A 23,083-nucleotide genomic window follows, 5' to 3' on the forward strand; every position below is an offset into this window, starting at 1 on the left:
CATGTTTTTATTGCAGTTTGGCACCACAAAGGAAGTCAGCTCAAGGTGACCTTGATCAAAGCAAAAAAAAAAGAAAAAAGAAAAAAAATATCTAGTGGCCAAGAACGGCTTTGGTTGTACTCGCCAACTCTCAGGGGCAAGGCTCTGCTGGAGGACAAAAAAAAAAATACAATTTGTTCTGTGGGACATCAGTACTAATAGTGTTAACTCAGAGTGGTGAAGCACAATTTTGCCTGATGCATAAGGAAACAACGACAAATGCTCACAACAGCGTATTTACAATATAAAGGGTGTCATTTATGATGAATAGTTTGCACATGCCAATACATTTTTTAAGTTGTCGTTCTGGGGAGATTCATTCCCTCAATACAGTAATATTTGTGATTCAAAAAGAATTATCTAAGTTTAAAAACAACTCATCTCATTTGCATTGCACAGATTAGAATCAACACACTTAAGTAAAATGATTTTATACAATATCATATATCCTAAGAAAAAAAAAATCCTGTTTTGAAAAGTACACTCCTCATGCCCCTAAACATGTTTGCATGGAGAAATGAGCATTTAAAACAAACAGCAAAGAAGATGCCACCGCATTACAAGCTGCAGATTCAGCATTTTCCTTTTTCCCCCCATTTAAGTTTGTACTGTGAGACTTTTAGCAGTTCTCGATGCTCATCCAAATAAGCCTTGATGGAGGTCTATGCTATGCTTTGTTCCATTCTCGTTTAACATGTTGAGTTTCATTCAGGGAGAGGAGACCATAATGTGAAAGCAAAAGCTGAAGCCTCATGGGCATGCTGACTCTGCAACCACAGCCGCCCGCATGCATTGACTGACTATACTGTATACATACTGTACAGGTCAAGCCACTATAGAGCGCTTTTACCAGCCCATTAGAAGCCATTAGGTGTGCTCTTGGACCACAGTTGCTTGCCAGGAGTTAAATGTTTCAGGTGGTGCACAGAGAACCAGATGGCCTTTTTTTTTTTTTTTTTGAGTAGTTAGAGTCCAGCAACCGTGCCAGAGCCTGAGACCTGTGACCCTGTCAGGAGCTGCAATGGCCTGCATACTCCCTCATGTTGCTCAGCGGCTCACATTCTCATTGCGTGCTTCAACGCAAGCAAGCAAGAGTCGTCGCCGCCGCTGCACTAAAACGGCAGCTAACAATTCAGATTTCGACATGCGGCAGGAGGGCTTCACGATACAGTCCTTGAAAAATAAGTACTGTAATCAAGTATTTTTACTTTGTTATTTCCCACCACTGGTGGTTGCACATTTGAAAGAAAAGATTTTCAGCAGAAGAAACAAGCAGGATGTTGGCAGCTGCCTCAACCCAGCTGCTAACTGCTGTCACGTGCAGGTCAGCGAGGTCAAAGTGGCGCGGATTTGTGCGAGGCTGCAGATCAACTTATGAAGTACAATAGACGGCATGTGTGTGTGTACGTGTGATACGGGCTAATGGGCAGGGACTTAATAGGCGAGATGGCTTTTGTGTCGGCGCAAGTATCCGGTTTAATGTAAAGGATTAAAGCTTCTGTTGTAAAAGGCTGCTTTGAACCCGAATGTTGCCAGGGTCGCTCCGTCTGTGTGTGTGTTGCTGTTTTTTTTCAACTGAGTTCTACTTTTAGTATAATGACTGACCTGAGGGCTTGAAAGGCTTTCAAAACAAACAGAGCAGAAATCAGCAATCCAGCCAGTGGCTGAGCTGGTGGTGTGTGTGTCTGCGTGTGTGTACATCGACAGTACTTTGACTAGAAATTGATACTACCACATAAATTGCATTTTCGTGTTGACGAACAAAAAAAACAAAGCCCCCATAACGTTGGATAATACATCACAACATATATTACTCCTGTCCGATGTGTTTGTATTCCAAACAATTTTCCGACAGAAAATGAAAAGCAGAAATGATCTGTTCCAGGATCAAATAATAAAAAATAGTTGACTTTTATTAATGTACAGCCAATGATTTCAAACAAGTTGACCATAGTGTCAAATGAAGAGCTTGCGTAAGTTGTCTCTCTATGTATTTTTGTTGGGAAGGAACTGTCACAGCAGTCATTTATGAGGTCAACCTGCTTGTGCACTTGAGGGCTTTTCCGGCTGCAGAGGAAAATCACATACAGGCCCAACAAAACCATGTTGACAGCGCAGTGTGAAATAGGATTGAACCCATCCGATGGCGTTGACATGGACTGTACACTAATGGGCTGAAGGCACCATGACAGACATTTTGTGTATTTCTGAGAAGCAGCAAATGGCTTTTGTTCACCCTAAATCCAATTTTGGCAGATTTCTTTTTTTTTTTTTTTAAACGGTTTGCATGCTATTTGTAATAAATCTCCCCCTTTGGGCTTTTTACTTTTAATCCCAATCTCTTAAATGAGCAAGAGAGCAGATACTCAGCCAGACTCTTAACCACAACAGTACCAATGAATATGAATGAAGCAAGAGGGGCTTTTAAGCATTTAATCCTGTCAGACGTGTCTGCTATATCTACATCCTATGAATTTGTGAGCATATGAAGAGATATTAATTTACAAAAAATTGATTAACACCATAGTAACTTCAGTGACCTTATCTTTGATTGTAGTCATTTTATTCTGATATTTGGTACATTAATTGAGTGCATTTGTTTTAGTTGTCAGTCATGTATAGGTGTCCACCTGAAAGTGGGGGAATGGCTGCATTTTATGCAGCACAGGTAATCAAGGTGTTTTGTTGACTCAAGGATGCATTTACTTGCACTGTATTCATTGTTGTAGCTTTGTCACCATGCATTATTTACAATACAGAACTCACTGATCAGTTGACCGTTTGAATTGCTTGATGACTCACTGCATCATTTCGCACGTGTCAGTTTTACCACACTACGAAATACCTTATATTGCTGTATGTATGTACTATATGTGTTTATGTCTAAAACTTATTTTAATTTTTTTAATAATATGTTCTATGCAGCCCCACTAGTCTAAATATAGCATTCTGGTTTATATTGCATTAGTGGAATATGACTTAAGCATAAAAATTCAGCCATTTTTATCCATCTCAGGGGGCGGCCATTTTGCCACTTGCTGTCTGAAGATGACATCAGTTTTGAAGTGTTTGTCTTCTTCGCTGATTCTTCTTCTACGCTTTCCGATAACTAGTGATAGCAAAATCGAAACTGTGTTTTGGTACGTACCGGAACCCAGGCGGATTCGAATCGCGTTCCTAAATCTGTCTCAGAATCAGGATGTCATGTGACAGTTGCTTTTCGCGTTCAATTACGCCTCCAAACGTCAAGTGCCTTTTCTAAAATCAAATCAAATCCGACCATTGCCCTATATTAAAATGTCTTGAATCTGAAATAAATCCAACCTAAGTATACTTCGTATGTAAAATTGCCCTGCTGATTCATCGCACATGATAAAATATCAACATCCTCTTGAACGCTTTGAACGCGGTGGTTGGTTTAGTGGTAACGCACCCGCACAATGGGCTGAGAAAAAAGTCCGTTATCCAGCTATAACCCAGGTTCACTTTGTGCTACGGGTGTCATGTTTTTCCTCTTTAATACTTTCTGTCAAAACTTGATGCCCTGTCGCAAAAAAGCCTTTGAAATGTAGTTTTTGATGAAATGTGATAGTACTGGGGGTTTCCTCAGAACATTTCAGTCTTGTTCAGAGGCAAAATTAAAAACAAACCAAGTATCAGCAACAAAAAGCTCATTTGTACTTCTATACTTATTTTGACGGGGTGGGGGTTATTCCGTTTTTGTTTCCCATGATATTATTTCTCTCTCTTATGGCGTCCAGTACAATTATAGCCCGATTGCTCGTTGTGTAAATGTTCCAAAAGATCAAATATTTTTGTGAATCAATCGTTTCAATTGATTTGATCGTTTCAATGTTCAATTTCTGCCACTCCTACCGTTAACTCCCTGTGGCTGCGCTACAGCGCCACTTCAGATTTGGCATATACATTACAGCCGTTAAACATCCTCAGCGTCTTCTTTTGGACTTACGCAAGTCTTGAAATACTTCTCATGGGGGGGGGGGGGGGGATAAAATAAAATGGTTCTGCGTGTACAAGATTTGTTCGAGAAACAAAAGCTTCCGTCTGGACGGGGCCTAACTACACCAACACTAATTGACAAGATGAGACACACCTGGGTAAGACACAAGTGACAGGGGGCACTGATTGGTTGACACACGAGGAAGGTCAGGCAAACACAGGTGGATCACATGAAGCTTGACGAGACAAGGGAAAAACTCAGGGACAACATAACAAAACAGATGACACAGAAGGACACAAACACCCAAAACTAAACAAAAAACTCAACCCCACAAAACCGAAACATAACGGAGTGTTTGCCCACTATTTTCTTATTTTACCAGTCAAAATTATATCCTTAAGATACTAAAGTTGCTTTTGTCTATTCGCAAACTAAAAAGTGCGGCGTTATGGGTTTTAATACCAATCTACAGTGGAATTTTTTTTTTTCCCGCATCAGAAATAATGGAAATCAGTTGTAGGGCAAAACGCTTTCCATTATAAATATTTATTATCTGTAACGTTTGAAGTACCTTTTTCTCCATTCGCCACAGCCATACAAGTATAAGGATATGAATATTCGTAATGTGTAAACAACAATCAACATTTCCTTATGTAGGCGGATTTATGATTTGCATTGCTCACGCATGTCATTTATAACATTCTTAATTGTCTTAGATGTGTAAAACAAATTGACCACTGTAACAGCAAAATAACAACCAGAAAATACTTTTAACTTGATGCATGCTGGGAGTTCGAGGCACAAACTTGGAGCAGCAGGTGACTTGGCATCCGGGGAGCAGTTCAGGGTATCGGTGTCTTGCTCAAGGACACCACAGCCGGGGGTCTGGAGGCTTATGGGGGTTGATGGTCCCTTGCTGCATCCTGTCAAGCTCTGTCTGTCCACACTTGCTGAATCGGATGTTTTAGTTGTTGCCCACAATTGTCTCCCGGTCGATGACTTGACCGGGATCCCTGCAGTTTCAAGCTGTGATCTTAATCACTTGGTGAAGGTGGCCCCACTTCATTCCTTTTCAGATTTCTGTTCAGATTTCTCTTAACTTGACATACCTTGTTAGGTCTACTTCTCTTTTGGAAAACAAGTTCTAAAGGTGAAACCACTACATGCAGAGTTCATCTCATTCTCATTCGTTCTCGGAAATTTTGGTTGAATTTCAAATGACCTCAAGGGCATTCAAATGTGCAATTTTTTTTTTATAACCGTATTAGCTAGATGTTACATTTTCATGGCGGCCTAGTAAAAATATATTCCCATGTATGCTTTCAGCTCGAGCTTCCGTTTTGCACGACTTTGCAGACTATTTGCATCCGGCTTTCCTGGATGTGAGCTTGGAATGCTCTGACATTCAAGAAGCTTTCAGTGTCCTATTAGTCAGGCTACCTGGCAAAGTGAGATAGCGGAGAAATCCCCACTTGTCTACCCACCAAGCAGACCCACTTAGCGGCAGAACACTCATCGGTTCTTATGTCGAACTGGTGTTCTGGCACCAGCGGGACCTCACTGGTGATTCCGCATCAGCATGTTCATTCTTTAAAGGCTTTATGAGCGCTCGCCCCGCTTTTGAGGGGGGGAAGATGATGTCGTCAAGTCCACAGGGGTTGAGAAAGCTTCTTCCGAGTTATTTACAAAATCCTTTGTTCTTCCGTTGTGCAACAAAATAGCAAAGTAACTTTCCATTTGTGGACTTTGTGAGATATTAATGTTTTATTGTTTCCATGCATGCTAAAGCGTCAGAAAGGCTGATACAATATTTATGACTTGGATGCTTTATTAGGAAGTTATATGCAACATCACCTGTCCTCACATCACATCACCGCTCAAGAGTGTTTCACGAGGGTTGCATGGCTTTCTATTCCAAAGCCGGATGTATATTTCTGAATAAATAAATGATGGTATCAGTCAACAGTCATGTTTTTTTGTCATCTCTTCTCTACAGCTTGTGTGCAGGCTATTCTTTGTACTTTCACATTTGGAGAGACGTCTGTTGCTCGGCAGGCACACACGTCTCCACTTGAGATGGATGTTTGTCTGACCTTGTTTGTTCAAGGGGGATTGTCCGACTGATGGTGGATTTGCAATGTGTCAGTCAAAGTCCCATGTGCTCCTGAGGCAAGCTTAGACTTCTTAACCTTCATCAGAGTGAGATAACTGATTGTTGTGTTAAGTCAGAGAGCAAAGTGGAGGACATTTTTTATCTCATTATAATTCCAGAAGATATTACCTATGGTGGGCGGCACGGTGGCTGACTGGTTAGCACGTCCGCCTCCCAGTGCAGAGGATGTGAGATCGAGTCCGGGCTTCGGCCTTCCTGGGTGGAGTTTGCATGTTCTCCCCGTGTTTGTGTGGGTTTCCTCCCACATGGCAGGTTAATTGAACTCTCCAAATTGTCCATAGGTATGATTGTGAGTTCGTCTCTGTGTGCCCTGCGATTGGCTGGCAACCAGTTCGTGGTGTGCCCCGCCTACTGCCCGAAGCCAGCTGGGATAGGCTCCAGCGCCCCCCGCGACCTTTGTGAGGAAAATGGATGGATTACCTATGGTTTGTTTTTGCTATTCTGTGCTATAGCAGAGGATTTCGCTCATGATTTTATAACGTGACTACAATGAATGTCCAAATAAAAACGCAAATGACACTTTGTTGTGTGGTGTGCTGAAGATGTAATAAAATGACAGGAAGGTATTATATTTTATTCCATGACAGGCAGTACGAAGTCTTATCACTGGCAAAAAGAGAAAATAATGCAGACAAAAAAGTGACAGAACTTGGTATTGTAAGCAGGATGCTTCTTGCTTTTGGAGAAAGACTCAATAGGGTAGATGGGACTCGGCATTCTGACTGTGGCTAGGGGAACAATTCCATAGTTTTCTAGCACCTAAATGAAACTTAATTACCAAACAAAACAACTCAAAACATTTTACGCTTGGCAGTGGTTATGAAAACAATCAGTCTGCTCAATCAATACCACCAATTGTCCTTGGGAGAAGAATTTTTTAAATTGTGGCTTGGAGCTTTTTAAATGACCTCCCGACAACTTCAAAATGTAATAAATAAATGTACTTTATTATTGGAGCGTGAGCAAAGTACCATTCTGTATAATGTAGGAAAAATACATCGACAATCAAGAGCGGTGTCAGGAGATTTGTAATTACACTGTGTTCTGTAAACACGCTGGCGTGAAATGTATACACGACGTGTGCGTGCGCGCGCATGTGTGTGTGTGTGTGTGTGTGTGTGCATGAGTGATTAAACCCTACTCCAGCAGATTATCCACAGTCATTCCCAAGATTTCTGTCATTTAAATGACAATAGGAGATCAGCTTCAATTTGTGCTACATGATGTGCAGTGATGACAATAATGGAATCATGTTGCCCTTTGGCCCTCGGAAGTTGACGATGATAAGATGCAGTTTATTGAATCATACTGTATGCAGTGTCATCAGTTTGTGTATCAAGACTACGTAATAGGTCTATGTCGTCTGTAAGTGTTCATCCATATTTTAGTGACTTACGCCTTAATGTCCTTCCTCCTTCTGGCTCCTTATTTGTCACCCTCGTCTGTGTGTGTGTTTGTGTGTGTGTGTGTGTGTGTGTGTGTGTGTGTGTGTGGGGGGGGGGGGGTGTGTGTGTGTGTGTGTGTGTGTGTGTTAGAGGTCAGTAGGGAGTGAGGCTCCTCATAATCCGGTAATCAAACCAGCTGCCACCCCACCCAACCCCCTCCTCGCTTCCGCCTTTCTCTCTCTTTTTTAGCACACTCTCCTTCTCTTGCTTTTGCTTATTGTTTTTCTTACTTACTTGTACTGTATACATTAATGATTGATTCTCAGTTCATCATTTTCTCGTGATTAATTTTTTCCTATTCATATTTAGGAAGACATATTTTATTTTATATTCTAATGTGCTGTTTTTAATTAAAAAAAAGAAATCCTACATTACCCTCCATTGTCTTTTTCTTCCTTCCGATGTCTACAAACTTCCTCTTTCACCCGTCAGCTTCTATTTGTCTTATTTTTGCAGTCATGGTTGACATTTTGCACATTTTAAACACTCTGGGCCTGATTTACTAAAGGTTTGCAAACTTGTCAGTTTTCAAACTAAATTGCGCATGCAAAATGTGGTGACTGTCAAACTCACAAAATTGCCATGCAGTTAAATTGTCACGTTGTGGGAGGTGTATAATCAAAAGTAATATGTGCGTATATGCAAAAGTGTATATATAATATATAAAATCAATATAACCTAAATATAGAACAAAACAAAAAGAACGATGTATTTCAAGTCAAGGTGTCAGTTTGTGGAGCGATCTGGATTATAAAACAACATCTTCTCAGTCTATCTGTAGTTTTCAAAAATGTATAAAAGCACAATTACTGGAAAAATATATATAGCACAAGGACATGCTGTTGAATTATTTTTTATAGAATTGTTACATTAAAAGCGACTTGACCGCTCGCTGTCATTCATTTTGTGTTTATTTTTTTTATGTTGATCAGGGGCTAATGCAAGTTGTCACTTCTTTCTGTCCCCTTTTCTTTTCTTTTATTTTAAAGAGTGAAATACATTTGAATTGATTTTTTTTTTTAAAGTAGTGTATATGCAAAAGTGGTGGCTGATTTTGATACTCTTTTATATGGCAAGTCTGAAAGGAAGGTACAAAAATCGGTGCCAGTGTAGGGCAAACAAAAGGAGAAACTTTTTTGCTTGTTTAAACATTTTTGCAATGCCCCCAAAGATCTCTTACAACATATCGTCCATTAAGAAATTAAATTCTCGAGCGTCATAAGGATGTAAGCAGGGCTGACTTGGAGCAAGTCATAAGAAGGAGTCACGCTATCTCACCTATGACTAAACGACTTTCAAGTTACTTTGCATTTCTGTGCATGTGGGTCATTTTACATCACTAGCCGCATTTTTAGATATTCCGAATCAATTCAAATCATTCTGAATGAAGATCTCCGGTCACCCGTTTACATGTGACGTGATCCATTCCAATCTGCCGCTTACATGCTCAGCTCCTTTAATCAAATCAGCTCCGCATCAGATGTTGATCACATGATTTATCAAGATTGAGTTCATGCGTCATTTAGCACCGTAGTGCTAATCTTGATAGTTCCAAGTACTTTTAAAACAAGTTCTCCCCTCGAAGAAAAGCTCTTGGAAAGATGCCGCCATTTTTATGTACGGAAACGCCGACATCGCGATGCATTTACGTCAAGCATACCGGATGCAACCTCGCCATTTCGATTGAAGTTTTACATGACGCTCATTCGGATTGATTCAGCCTTTTCATTCCGATTGAAGTGTTTAAAAGGAGCATTTTCCTTCCGTGTGGCCGTTGGGATTCATTCTAATTGGAATACATGGCTCCATGTAAACTCGGCTATTGTGACAATCAGTGCTGCCCTGTGCCAGAGCAGTTCTCCGAATGTGCTGCCCCATGTTGTTGGACATGGTTACAATGGCTGGTGATCAAACCCACAACCTCTGGGTTGGGAGACAACCACTCTACCACTGAGCCATGCCACCGTCTAAGTGAGGGATCTGCAAGTTCGGTTCATAATTACGTTCTGCAGAAGCCTCTCAGCTGTGTTCGAGGGGGGAGACATCCAAAACATGCAGGACTGCGGCTCTCTAGGACCGAACTTGCCTACCCCTGCGCTAAGTGTAGTAAATAATTGTAACTGTAAGTGCAATACTATGCAAGATAGGCTCCATCCAATTACCACATTTTCAGGACCAGTGAAATAAAACAATATATGTATTTTATGTAGTTGCCGTTCTCAAAATTATCAGTGTTATTTATTTTCTTTTGCCTCCACGAAGACTTCCAATTCCATCACTTCAAACTTAATTTTGCGCTTTTGGTGCTCTCGCAAATGTGCCGTGTAAAAAGCATCAGAGCTTCCTAAAGAGCAAATCCCTCTTTTAAATATTGTCTCCACCACTTTTACAACTGTTGCCAATGGTGCGCACATCCTATCAGAGTGAACACACAATTGAGAACTCACTATTTGGGATCTTAAATCAAGTAAATCAGCCCCCCTCTGTGTCTTCGGTCCCATGCAAAATGGCTTACCTTAACCAGAATCCTGCATTGCATTGTAGCCAAAGGTACAAGAGCTTTCCCATTCACACTCTTGGTTTTTGTAAAACAAATTTCCTCTAAAAAAGAAAAGAACAAGAAATTTATTTTTGTTGACTGGTCCTACTTAGAAGGAAGAAAAATGGCAAGAGATCCAGAAAATAGCGCGGTACGACGACAATAGTCGAAGTTATGGTCAATTGAAAACCTGCAATATTGAACCACAAAGTAGCTGTTTTTCCTCCCCCAGTTGTATTACTCATTGTAATCCATGGGCAGATATGTTTTTGTTTAGAACACATAGTCACATTTTGTATGTAACAGTACTTGAAATCTTAACATGGACCAAGAGTGATATTGCACTCTCCATGTTTTGCTGATGAGTTAATGAAGGGGAGTCCTTCAATCTAAAAACAGAATTTTTGAACCGATTTAAGATTAACCAGAGAATTGGTGACCAACTTAATAAAATTGCTGGTAACATACGATTGAATTAAGTTACTCCATAGTGAATATATTAAGCTTAATTAATTATGAGTTTGTTAAACTTGGCGTGGCGGCCGTGGCTCAGGGTGTAGAGACGGTTGTTCAGTAACCAGAAGGTCATCTGTTCGATCCCCGCTCTCCCCAAGTCATGTGTCGTACAAGGCACTTCACACACATTGCCTCCAGTGCTACTCACACTGGTGTATGGAAGGTGCGAATGTTTGGTGGTGGTCGGAGGGGCCGTAGGCGCACACTGGCAGCCACGCTTCCGTCAGCAGTTTGGATGTGTAAGTGCATGAATAATGTATCCGTTCCATTGTAAAGCGTCTCTGAGTATTAGATAGAAAAGCGCTATATAAATCCGATGCATTATTATTATAAACTTAATATACTCACTTTGGATTAACTTTCAATTCAATTCATTTGTGTGTGACCACTTGAAGCAATTTTATTAAGTTGGTCAACAATTCTGTTAAATCTTGAATTGGTACAACATTTTTCTTTTCAGAGTGTGAAGGATACCTTGTGATTATCTATGAGCGAACATTCCTACTTCTTTGTGGTGTATTTGACCCGTCAAATTCTGCTAAGGCCCTGCTAGCACCATCTTATCGTAATATTGTTGTTATTGTTTGTTTTGTCATTTTTGTGACATAGCCTATTTGTAAACCATGTTGCACGTTGCAGTAATTACCAGTTCTACATTTTCATTCCTTCCAACATTTTAATTCATTTTCTTTTTCTTCTTTTTCTTCTTTTGCTTACAGATGGTGTTCACAGCATTTCTGCGCACTGTGTCCTTCGTGTCCTCATCATTACCGAGGACATGTTGGGCAGCAGCGTCACCGTCCGCTTGCAGAACATGTCCCAGGAGCACTTCCTCTCACCGCAGCTTGGTCACTTCCTGGAGGGCGTGTCGGCGATTCTCTCGGTGCCCGTCGAAGATGTTTTCATCTTCAACATCCAGCCGGACATGGACGCGGTGCCGGGAGGGATCCTGAACGTGAGCTTCTCCGCGGCGCTACCTGGCGGACACTTCTTTCCTTCCGAGGCGTTGGAGGAGCAACTGTACCTGAACAGGCCGCGGCTGACCTCGCTCACACAGATGGAGGTTCGTAACCTTGCAAGATACTCCAAACCTGGTTGCTTCTGTTGTATGTTTACTTTTGTTCCAGTGGAAACGTAAACCCTAATGGAACGTATGATTGAGACGAGCATAAAAGATGTTTAACCTTGAAGGAACAAAGGCGCTATTTGAATGCAACCGATTTACGTTAGAATGCATAGGCTACGACAGTGCGCGTGTACTATTGTGTGTCTAAAACAATACAGTCCATATAACAATATTATATACTGAGAGACGTGCATTTATCAGAAAATAATGAAGAAAATATGGGATGAGCATTCACTCTAATGCTGTTGTGCATCAAGCATATTTTCATCAACCTATTCATTGTTTTTCTTCCTTTAGGTGAATATTCAAAATAGAGTGGCAGCTTTTAACAATCTTGTTATTCTGTCATATGACATTATTGCCCCTGCATTTGATAATTATTTTGATGATGGATAACCAGTTTTGAACAGAAGTCAAGGAAAAATTCTGGCAAGCTTTCGCAATGGAAAGGCTCTATACTGCCCATGGCCGCGTAGGGGCATATCTACATAATATCTGAAGATGCCTTGACATGCTGTGATCAATTTCTTTCTTTCTGTCTTTGACACTTTCTGGCCCTTCAGGTCCTTCCATTCGACGACAACGTGTGTCTACGTGAGCCGTGTCAGAACTACATGAAGTGCATCTCCGTGCTGCGTTTCAATAGCTCCGCCCCCTTCATCTCCTCACCATCCATCCTGTTCCGACCCATTCACCCCATTGCCGGCCTGCGCTGCCGCTGCCCCGTGGGCTTCACCGGTGACTACTGCGAGACGGAGATCAATCTTTGCTACTCTAACCCGTGCCTGAACGGAGGCGTGTGCGCCCGCAAAGAGGGAGGGTACACGTGCATCTGCCGTGAGGACTACACTGGTGAGTTGTCATGCATTCTATTTGTATAAACAGAATTAAAGAGGAAGTCAAACTTACATGGCATTCTGATTAATGTTACATTTGTGGAATATGAGTTATGCGGCAAAATCCAGCCCTTTTTATCCATCTCAGGGGGCGGCCATTTTGTGACCTGCTTCTTTTTTTCTTTTTTTTTAAGAGCTCAGTATTGTTCATTCGGTAATGTCATCATCATTGCTCTCTCTTTTTTTTAAAATTATTATTATTATTTTTAAATTATTTTGTATGTGGGTGAGTATGTGTATGTGCGTGCGTGCGTGCGTGCGTGCGTGCGTGCGAGTGTGTGTGTCACTTGCTGTCGACTAAAGACGACATCACAGCTCAGGGCTCAGTCAATGACCAATCACAGCTCACCTGTTTTCTGAAGCTGAGTTGTGATTGGTTGTTACCTGAGACCTGAGCAACTGTGATGTCATTTTTATTCGACAGCAAGTGGCAAAATGGCCGCCTCCTGTTATAGATAAAAAATGCTGTATTTTGCTGCTTGACATATTCCACTAACGCAATATGAACCAGAATTTCGTATTTAAACTAGTGGGGCTGCATATAATATATTATTGTCAGGAAATTTAGAGGGGGGGGGGGGGTTGACTTCTGCTTTAAGCACTTTATTATGCTGCAGCTTCTTAAACGGCAACTCAATATGGAAGCTATTCAATAAACTGTTTTAAACTGATTAATTGTCAGGGTAAGAGCATAGCCTGGGTGGGTTGGTAGAAGAAGTAGAAGCTCTGGAGTGTTTTTCCGCACAGGGAAGATTCACACATTGGAGCTGCTTATGACGGCCATGCTGTATAATTATTATGGTTTTTCATTTTCATATAATTACTCTGGAGCTGGTCCAGATCTAAGACTGATAAAAGTGTGTTAGGCCACTCATGAATTTCAAATCCGGATCACCTCCAAATAAATGAAATGGTGGCCTCGGATAAAATATGTTTTGTTTATTGTTGGAACGAGCTTATGTGAGCTGAAGCCAACTGTCTCTTTTGTTGGCGTCCCGCATTGACATTGTTTTTGATCTGCGGTGTTTTCCCTCTTTTGTCATGTTGAGCCTGACAACATGAAACAAGCACCATTGCGTCGTGGGAGAATTTCTCCTTTGCAGTCATCTACCTGTTACTTTGTCATTTACACACACAAAAAATGCACAGCATGACTTCTTTATCCTTCTGCTTTGCTTTAGTCTATAAACTGCTGTTTCTTTTTTTGTTTTTGACTTCCTTTTGTGTTTGAATTGAAATGGTGCCGTGCAGCGCCACATCAGAGAGGAAAAGTAGTTTCAAACTCCCACCGAGACATTCAGGAAGAGTCAGAGAGAGAATAGAATGAAAACTGAGCACAATTGGTTGGAAAGACATGATATCAGTGAGGCAGCCAAGAGAAGCTATGTGGGTGACTGATCAAATAAATTCATCCCACCAAATGATAAAGAAAATTCAGGGCACACCTATTACTGTTTTATACCTTACAAGGATAATCAAGGGAAGGGTTAGGGGAAAAAAGAGAAAACATTTATGTTTTTGTCTGGACATGTAAATGTGGTTGGAACTCTCCATTATGAGCTGAAGAAGTTTGAAAATGCTCCAAAGTTGGATATTTTCCATCAGAAATAAAGGAAGTAAAATTGGGGGTTATTTATACTCATATACATTATATACACTATGTCTTGTATGCCACGTACCATACAACAATAGATATGAACATTATACTGCGAAAAAATATTGTTTTTTTTATGCTCTAATTTTGTAACTCCAACTGTATTTGAGGTTCTTTAATACGCAAACCATGAACATTGAACTATATTATGCTCTATTATACTTTTTGTTTTAACCAGGATTATGAGCCTTCAATTATGCAAATATCCATTGTACTTCTTTTAATTCACTTGGATTGCTATATATTCTTGTGAATTGTGACGGAATCCTTTTACTTTGCACTTTTTCATTTTTCTTCAATTATTTTGTCACCTGCCACATCATACAAGGCACTTGGCCCCTGCAATTTGTACATTTTGTTCTTTTTGGATCCCAAAGAAGTTCTACACATGGATAAAACCTTTCATCCTTATTCTACATAAGATCCCACATAAAAAAATAAAAATAAAAATAAAAGATTAGAACCTGATCTGAGGAAATCTGGCTGGCATATCTGAATCTGAGCAACATGGCTACCAAATGCAAAAAAAAGGAGAAAAAAAAAGTGTCGGACATGTCACTGACCAACCCAACAAGGAAACATTCATGTTTGCGATTTGCTCAAGGTCATTTTTCTTTTCAAAACTAGGGCGGCCCAAGACTGTGGATGGTGCCCGTATAGAGGTGTAAAATAAAGTGATAGATGGGACAGATGAGGGAACACACGAGATCAAAGATATGAAAAAATTTGGAGAGAAGGATATATTTATGGAGGAAGCACTGTAGGCGAAAATGGGTTGCGAATGTTTTCAAGTAAGTGAAATAAATCCAAAGGAGTCTTGGGGTGTTGGTGTGTGTGGGCGTAAAGAGTTGGGTTGCGGCGTGAATAATCAGGGACTAATTGATTTCCCCCCAATTCAATGTGCTTAGTTTTGCATTTATTATTACCACACAGCATATCTTTATTATTCTTAGCAAACAACTTAATGGCAAAAATGAATGGCCTTTTTATAAAGTACAAACACCATCCTCAGCAAATTCAATTCACTCACTGTAAATGCATTGCGCAATATACACGGTGGAGCGCGTGGCCAGCACATCTACTTCAAAATCATGGTTCGAATATCCCATCACACCCTTCTCTGTGGCGTTTGCATGCCTGCTTGGGTTGTAAACGACTACTGCAGTTTATTTCCACGTTCCAAAATCAGTGAATTGAGGATTCTAAATTGTGTAAATGCGAGTGTAACTGTTTGTTTTTCTACGCCGTACAATTGATGCCGACTCGTGCAGTCCTCTGCATCTTGCTCAAAGTCTGCTGAGATTCCCTTTAGCTCAAATCCAAATGAGGACATGCCGGCATTGAAATTGTATTTGTTATCCTTAAAAATGATTGAATGTCCCTAAAGTAGATCAGACATTCAAAAGGTATACTCTACGAACAAAAATTAAGACACCTCTTGAGAAAGAAAAAAAACAAAACTTTATGGTCCTGGCTCGGCTCAGATGTACTGGTACATTTGTGTGATTCTGCTGAACTCATCTGAATATTTAGCCAAACTGTAGTGTGAATGTGGATCCCAAACATTTAATAACTCTAATGCCATGAAAAAGATACAAGGATGAAGGATAATGATCTAATTTGACACTTAAGATGGTGATACATAACGCGGTAAATGCACCTTTTAAGGGAGTGCTTTGAGCTGCAAAGAGGAGACGAGACACAAACAGGGATGCAGACTAAATTACTTTGTGAGGCGAGCGAGAGAAGACGCAAATAGAATTGAAATCTCGTGGTGGTTGTGCAGCAGGCTCTATTTCATACACAGAGTAGCTGAGGCAAAGCTAAAGAGAGACGGCAAGGAAATACAGTATAGGAAAAGATGAGATTCGTTTTGGCTGATGTGCGTGTTAAAGTGAGAAATGTAATCCATCTGACAGAGGAGAGAGAATAAATGTATTTTCTCAATTGTTTGGTGTGTTATGAAGCTAGTCGATTGTTTCAAGTGTTTGCATAGTGGAAATAAAGAGCAGCATACATCTAGTGCAGTATGTTTTGGTGAAATTGAAGCATGTAGTACAATCCCACAATTTACAACTGGATGGAAGAGTGCTTTGTTTGGAACAAAGCAAGGTGGTAGCTGATGAAGGGAGGATATTTGAAACGATCTTTCAAAAGGGAAAACTACTGCATGCAAAGACCGGAGGGATGGGAAGTACAAGCACAAGACGCTTTGAATGTCTCAGGGCACTCATCAGCACACATCATCATTATTGCTCAACCATCTTCCGCGCCATAGTCCTCAGTCATGTTCCACAAACGTTTCTCCAGTATCCACCCTCCATTCACAAGTCTCCACTGCGTGTGATGTCATCATTACGTCACGGCGAAATGCCGGGTTTTTCAGTAAAAAATATGCTGTTACTGTCCCTGAGCAGTTATAGAATGCAGTGATGTGCCAGGTTGAATGGTTGTCTATTTCTCTAATTGCTAATATTGCTGACTATGAAAATGTGGTTTGGGTAAAAACGGTTATTTTTAGGATTAATTGGTTTAGGGGAGGGGCCTGCGTGTCTAAAAAGGGGCCATCGTCTGTCTCTCGAGTGTGAGAGTACGTACTATAGAGCACTTTTTTTTTTTTGTATGTGAGTTTGACATTTCTGATTTTAGGAATGTTATTTCAACATTTTTGTAAATAAACTGAAAAAGCCACAACATCATTTGGCTAGGCCATACTTTTAATAAAGACATTCAAAGACCAACTGCACACAAATTTCTTAACAAGTAACAGCATATATGATCAAGCTGGACAATCACATTGGGCCGCAAGGGTTCTATTTTCTGGAATGGCATAAATGGCCTGTGGCGTGTGGTGTAACTCTGCCCAGAGGTGTGTTAGACCCAGTGTTGGTCATTTCACAAACAAGCACAGGCCAGCAAGAGAGGGATATCTGCACCATTGTAGAATCATGGCATGTAAAACAGCTCATCTCCCTATCTTTAAATGTGTCATGCACGGACAGTCTCAACATGGGCGAAGTGGGCATATGGGGTCCAAAACATCTGCCCATCTGCCCCCCGTAGTTCTACCAGTAAGTGGGTTGATTTGGAAAATATAATAATAATAGTGTTGTAGTTGTAGTAGTAATGTTAATAATAACAACCATAACAATAATACACTCATCTATGGAGCTTAGTATGCCTGTGCCCCAATCAAATTCACTAAAATCTTGTTAGAGCAGAAGTCGACACAGTCAATTCTGTAGAGTAAATTTTACTCTGAAAAAGACTATAGGCTACTCTGTCCCAGTCTAACTAGAGTAAACCTTTACTCGCAAGAGAGTAAAATATTCAACAAACAAACCCAAAAACTCCGCAGTTGATGAACAATCACAGAACCTTCAGGTTGGGAGGCAGCCAACCGAACCACTGACCCATGCCACTCCTACGAGGTGTTAACATATCGCAGGTGTCAGGTGGAATCCTCGTATACCTCCATTTTTAGTGTCCTTTGGGACATATCAGCAACATGTTAGCTAACAATAACTCTAGCGTAGCTCAAGTGGTAGAGTTGCTGTCTTCCATGCTGAAGGTTGTGGGATCGTTCCTCAACCCTTGAACATTTTATTGTTGTTTAAAAAAGAAAAAGAAAAAAAAAAGAAGGTATTTTACTCTCTTCCAAGTTTAAAAGTTCACTCTTTTTAGAGAGGGACTAAATAGTCTTTTTAGAGTAAAATAACTCTACGAAATGTACTGTGTACCCTGCGCCAGCCCTTAGACATGTAAGTTTAGATCAGAAGAACTTTCTACCACCATAGTGTCACTCTGCCAGGTGCATCTCCAATGACACTCATTTTTACTGCGACGGCATGCCCAGCTTGGTGGACACGTGTCTGCCGGTGTTTGTGTCCTACTGCAGATACACTGTCTCAGAAAATGCTCTCCCCCGCCAAAGTTTTGTCACTGAGAGACCACTCACAATTGTGTCCTATTTATTTTCATCATTTTTTTCCACATTCTTCTTCTCTTAACAACCAGCTATTGAGGCTGGCCCATTTATAATAAGTATATAAAAAAAATCCAGAGAAAATCAAAACATGCAGATTTAATCATTTTATGGCCGCTGATGTGAAAATGAGTGAGATATGTTGAAGGCTCATGTGATGTCATGCACAAAGCCAGTTAGAATTTCATGATGTTTAGTGTCTTTCAAGTCAAAATTTCCTTCCCAGTACTTAGTCTGTTGTTCCACTTGTTATTAAATTGTGATATATTGTTTACTGTTGACTGTTTGCTGCTAAATCATCTGCAAGTGGTAGTTAAAAGACTTATCGTAATTGTAAGTTTCAAACCCAGACAATGCAGCAAGTGGACACATTGCGGTTAAATCCACAGTTCATTGGGAGGACTAAAAAAAGGATCAATCAAAGTATGAGATGAAATAAAAAAGATAAATATTTCAAAAGAGATAAAACGATTCATTTTCCCTTTGAACAGCTGTTGTCAAGTCACCCAACCCGGCAAATGGAAACTGCCTTTCACCATACAGCTAGTCCTTGTCGAGACTTAAACGATGACAGCAAATATTGTTTATTTATGCGAAAAAGTCCCAGATTAAGCAAATTGGGAGATTTGGGGTTCATTATGCATTTCTTGAGGGGCTACAAGAGAGAGAGAATGAGAAAGAGAGGGTCGATTTAAACAGGCAGCGAGACCTACAGAGGGAAGACAAGAGGAAGGAGAGAGGGATGCTGCATGGAGTGTAGTGGCCTCCAGGGATGTACCATGTGGTCGGGAGAAAGAGGAGGGAGCGACCAGGCGGTGGGAGGCGAGGCGGAGCAAACTAAGATGCCGAGGGGTGCTTGAAGAATATAGTGGCTTTGATGAATAAAACATCTGCATGAATGAAGGAATGGTGTGAATACATTAAGCCAAGAATGGAGGAGGAAGAAGGGATGAGGAACTAAAGATGAGGCAAGATGGATAAAGATCTAGAGGGAACACAGGTGAGGAAAGGGAGGCTGAAGCAACAGACTGGAGGCAGGCAAAGTGGAACAAAAACAAAACTGAAACAATTAAATGATGATTCAGGTCGAAGTACAATATTTCCCAACTTCTCAAAATTGTATTCACAATCCACGATATAAACGGATACTTCAACACTTGATTTACAGTGCGACAGCAAAACTAAAAGAATACATTACTTAGCCTACTTATAACAGCTTTTGACTTTTAAGCTTTCATTATCATCCTGTAATACACTTTTTTTTCAGATGGCGTGCATTCTTCAGCTATGTTAACATTTGGCTTCTATTTAAATCATTTCTTATAACCTAATAATAATAACCCAAATCAGGTTAAAATAATGGGCCGACCCAACTTTTTGAGTATTTAAATTAATAATTCACAAAGCGACCTATTTTTTGGCTTTTGTTGGTTATTTGTTCACTCAACTTGTTGGGTAAATTGAATAACCCAATTGAATTTGGTCAAAAACGAACCGACCCAACTTTTTGAGTTATTTAATCCAAAATGTTGGGTCAAATTAAACAATAGCAACCCGATCTGTTGGGTTGTTTTTTCAGTTATTCATTTGTCCCAACTTGTTGGGTAAATTGAATAACCCAATTGAGTTGACTGAAAAATTAACCAACCCCATTTTTTTAATTATTTAAGCCAAAAAGTTAAAATTAATTTAATAACCCACAAATTAACCACATTTTGGGTTGTTTTGTGGGTTATTCATTTGAACCAACTTTTTGGGTTAAAGATAAATTGGCATGAACATACAGTCCATGTCACTAAGCGCTTGTAAATGTGGTTAATCCTTACATTTGCCGTGTTAAATTGAATAATTTTGCGGCCAAATGTTGAATAGAATACAATTCAAATCTATGGATGCAAAAAGATGCATGTGTAATTATTCCAATTTGGGGGAACAAGTGCTTTGAGATCATCAATATTGTATCATTGACATGTGAATGTTTTTTGACTAAAGTACTGAGAATGAAAGTGTTGTTCTTTACTTCTTCTAATTGGGGCGTGTGTATGTTTTCTTTTTTTTCTATTCATTCTACAATTTCTTCCCAGCCTCTGCCTTTCCACCTATTCCCAACTGTGTGTGCAAAATGAACCAGACTCTGTATTTGACTTATGCACGTGCGTGTATTTGCAGGTGTGTTATGTCTCGCCACACGCATGATTCATGAGTATTAATGTCTATTTGTTTATTTTAATATTAATGAGTCTGTGAATAAAAATGGTCCAAGAGACAAAAGCAAGACAAGCAAAAGTGTGTCCTTGTTTAAAAGGTTGCCTTGTGCGGACGCACTTTTATGTTTGTGTTGTGGAGAGCGTGACAGCAGTACTGGAAGACGTGCTAAGATGACAATCATTCCGTTTTTGTCTCAAGACCTTTGCGGCGTGTGTTCACCTGTCCTTCCTTCCTCATGGGGGTTTGGTAGTGTGTGAGAACACATTCACCAGACAAAATGGTCATCCTTGTGGGAGCGATGATGAGGGTAGGACGATGGTGAAGACTTAAAAAAATAAATCAAAAGTGGTCATGAAAGCAAAGTGGTGGTGGGAGAAACCACAAGCATAACTCAAAGACCACTTGTCATCAGATCCAACCATATACAGTATACAACATACTTGATATCTACTTAAAACAAAAGCAATGTTAAAACAATGATGTAATTACAATGCCTGAAAACACTCACAAATGCTCCAAACAGATTCCTCTGCAGACAGTCTCTATGCAGGTTAGAACCACTTGGAGGGAAGAATGTGTGCGTGGGTGTGTGTGTGTGTTGGGGTCCTTACTTGCCCTCTAAACATGTGTGGCTGTTGTTTGTCTCAATGTCTTTTGTGTCTGATGATATTTTCATCCAAACTATCATGAGGAAAGGCGAAGGTTTCTATTGACTTACAAATGTGCATGGGAGGGGCTTCTTGCCAGTGGGCTCCTGCTAAAAGCAGCACAAACAAAGTGCCAACAGAGACAGTTACACGATCAAACCTGACAGCCTCGAGGGCAAGGGCGATGATTCTTTGTGATTGTGTGTGTTTGTGTGTGTGTGCAAATAAGAGAAATACTAATAACACCATTAGATATACATTGCTTATGTATGTAATGAGAATGCCTTTCTCCTTGCCATCTTGCGTAGTGTGCACGTTTGAAAGGCCGTCGTCAGGTTCTAAAGAGAGTCCTTAAGGAGCAATCTATCTGGAGGCCTGTTTGCTCTTTTTTTTTTTTTTTGCCAAGGGTAAAGTGTGAGTGTGAGCAGCTGCTGTGTCAGAATATATTTGTGTCCAAAAGTGCTCTAGGAAAGGCGGAAACTGAACATCGATGTGCTTCATTCTGTGTGTGGTGATAGAGGACTTGCGTGGGTGTTTCTTTTCATGGGTGTCTGGAGACGTACTGGCAGATAAAACTCTATTTTGATTTGTTGCCTCCACCATGGAGACTGTTTTCATCAGTCTGTTTGTCTGTGTGCAACTTCCAAGCGCATGGCCATTAAACTATAGCAACGCTGAGGGTGTCATAAACACTCATCGAAAATTCAACTACTTTGAATTAAATAGTCATGTCTTACCAAGTTTGTGATCCGTACTGAACATTCATAAATCTAATACTTAGGCTAGTTTGCACCTAACCGTGAAGCCCAAACTTTCCAAAATGCGACACTCGAATGAGGACACCCTGTTGGAATTTTTACTTGCAAAATTGGCTACAATGCTGTACAATGGGTGGTGGTTGCTGCTACATTACGTATGGTACATACGGTACATAAAAATAAGGGTGACATTTATTTTTCTTTAAATATATCGAAATCCAACATTGTCAGTCATTTTGTAAGATGAGGTTGTTTTATACGGTTTTCTCAAACGGAGGCACTCGATCTTTATCGAATCTAATCAGATATGGTAATTTGTTGTGCTATTAAAAAACGTCTAACCCAATTGCTCCTTTTTGGAGGTCATATTGCCCATTACATTTGCCATGTTTTTCCATAATATCCCGTGTTTGCTACATTTGATCTCCTATAAAGGTCAGTCCTCTACAAAAGAAGCTCTTACACCTCCTTACGGAATCGGCATCCTGCTGCTGTGCTCCATAATGAAGGAGACATTTGCATAAAAAGGAGAGTGTAATTGGCTGCCTGATTGGGAAGAAAAACCACCAGTCTATGAGTATGCTGCATAATGGCGGTACAATCAGTGCTGTTTATTGCACTACTTTTAGATCCTCAAAACTTGCAGGTAAAACTTTCTGAAGGTTATAGTGCAACAATACTATAACTAATTACGGTTATTACAAAAATAGGTGAAAAGCTGTGCTGTATTTCAGTTAGCGTATATAATATTCACTGCAGAGGTGGGCGCGTCAATGAATTTTGAGCGTCCGTCATTCGACAATCGTCAACAGTCTGGACACCCTTCCGTCATCATTAATCCATCAATATTTCAAGCCGAACCGTCAATCCGTCATTCGTCAATTGCACAGCAAAATGAGCATCCGTCAATGTTTCCGTCATTTGAGGTGGGCATCCATCAACGTCCCGTCAATCGTGGTTCATTGCCAGATTGATGATTACATTGACGGACAAAAGCCTACTTCCGTTCAGAAGTTTCCAGTCAATCGCCAATCGTCAACAAAATGGGCGTCGGTCATTGACGTCAATATTGACGGAATGCCCACCTCTGATTCATTGTAACTCTTACATTCTATTTCTTATTCCCAGAGTCTTTA

At 40.3% G+C, this 23,083-nt stretch overlaps 1 protein-coding gene across 2 annotated transcripts in view; it reads left to right on the forward strand.

Moving 5' to 3' along the window:
* Positions 1–23,083, forward strand: part of celsr3 (cadherin, EGF LAG seven-pass G-type receptor 3) — a 76,378-nt gene that overhangs the window by 7,950 nt on the left and 45,345 nt on the right. For both annotated transcript variants that reach the window (XM_086069451.1, XM_086069452.1), the window contains exons 2-3: positions 11,393–11,736; positions 12,363–12,651. In XM_086069451.1, the coding sequence (XP_085925577.1) occupies positions 11,393–11,736; positions 12,363–12,651 (633 nt within the window). The remainder of the gene's footprint in view (positions 1–11,392; positions 11,737–12,362; positions 12,652–23,083) is intronic.

This window comes from Leptonotus elevatus, chromosome 2 (assembly GCF_054856555.1).
Source record: "Leptonotus elevatus isolate MCC_2025b chromosome 2, RoL_Lele_1.0, whole genome shotgun sequence".
Lineage (NCBI taxonomy): Eukaryota > Metazoa > Chordata > Actinopteri > Syngnathiformes > Syngnathidae > Leptonotus > Leptonotus elevatus.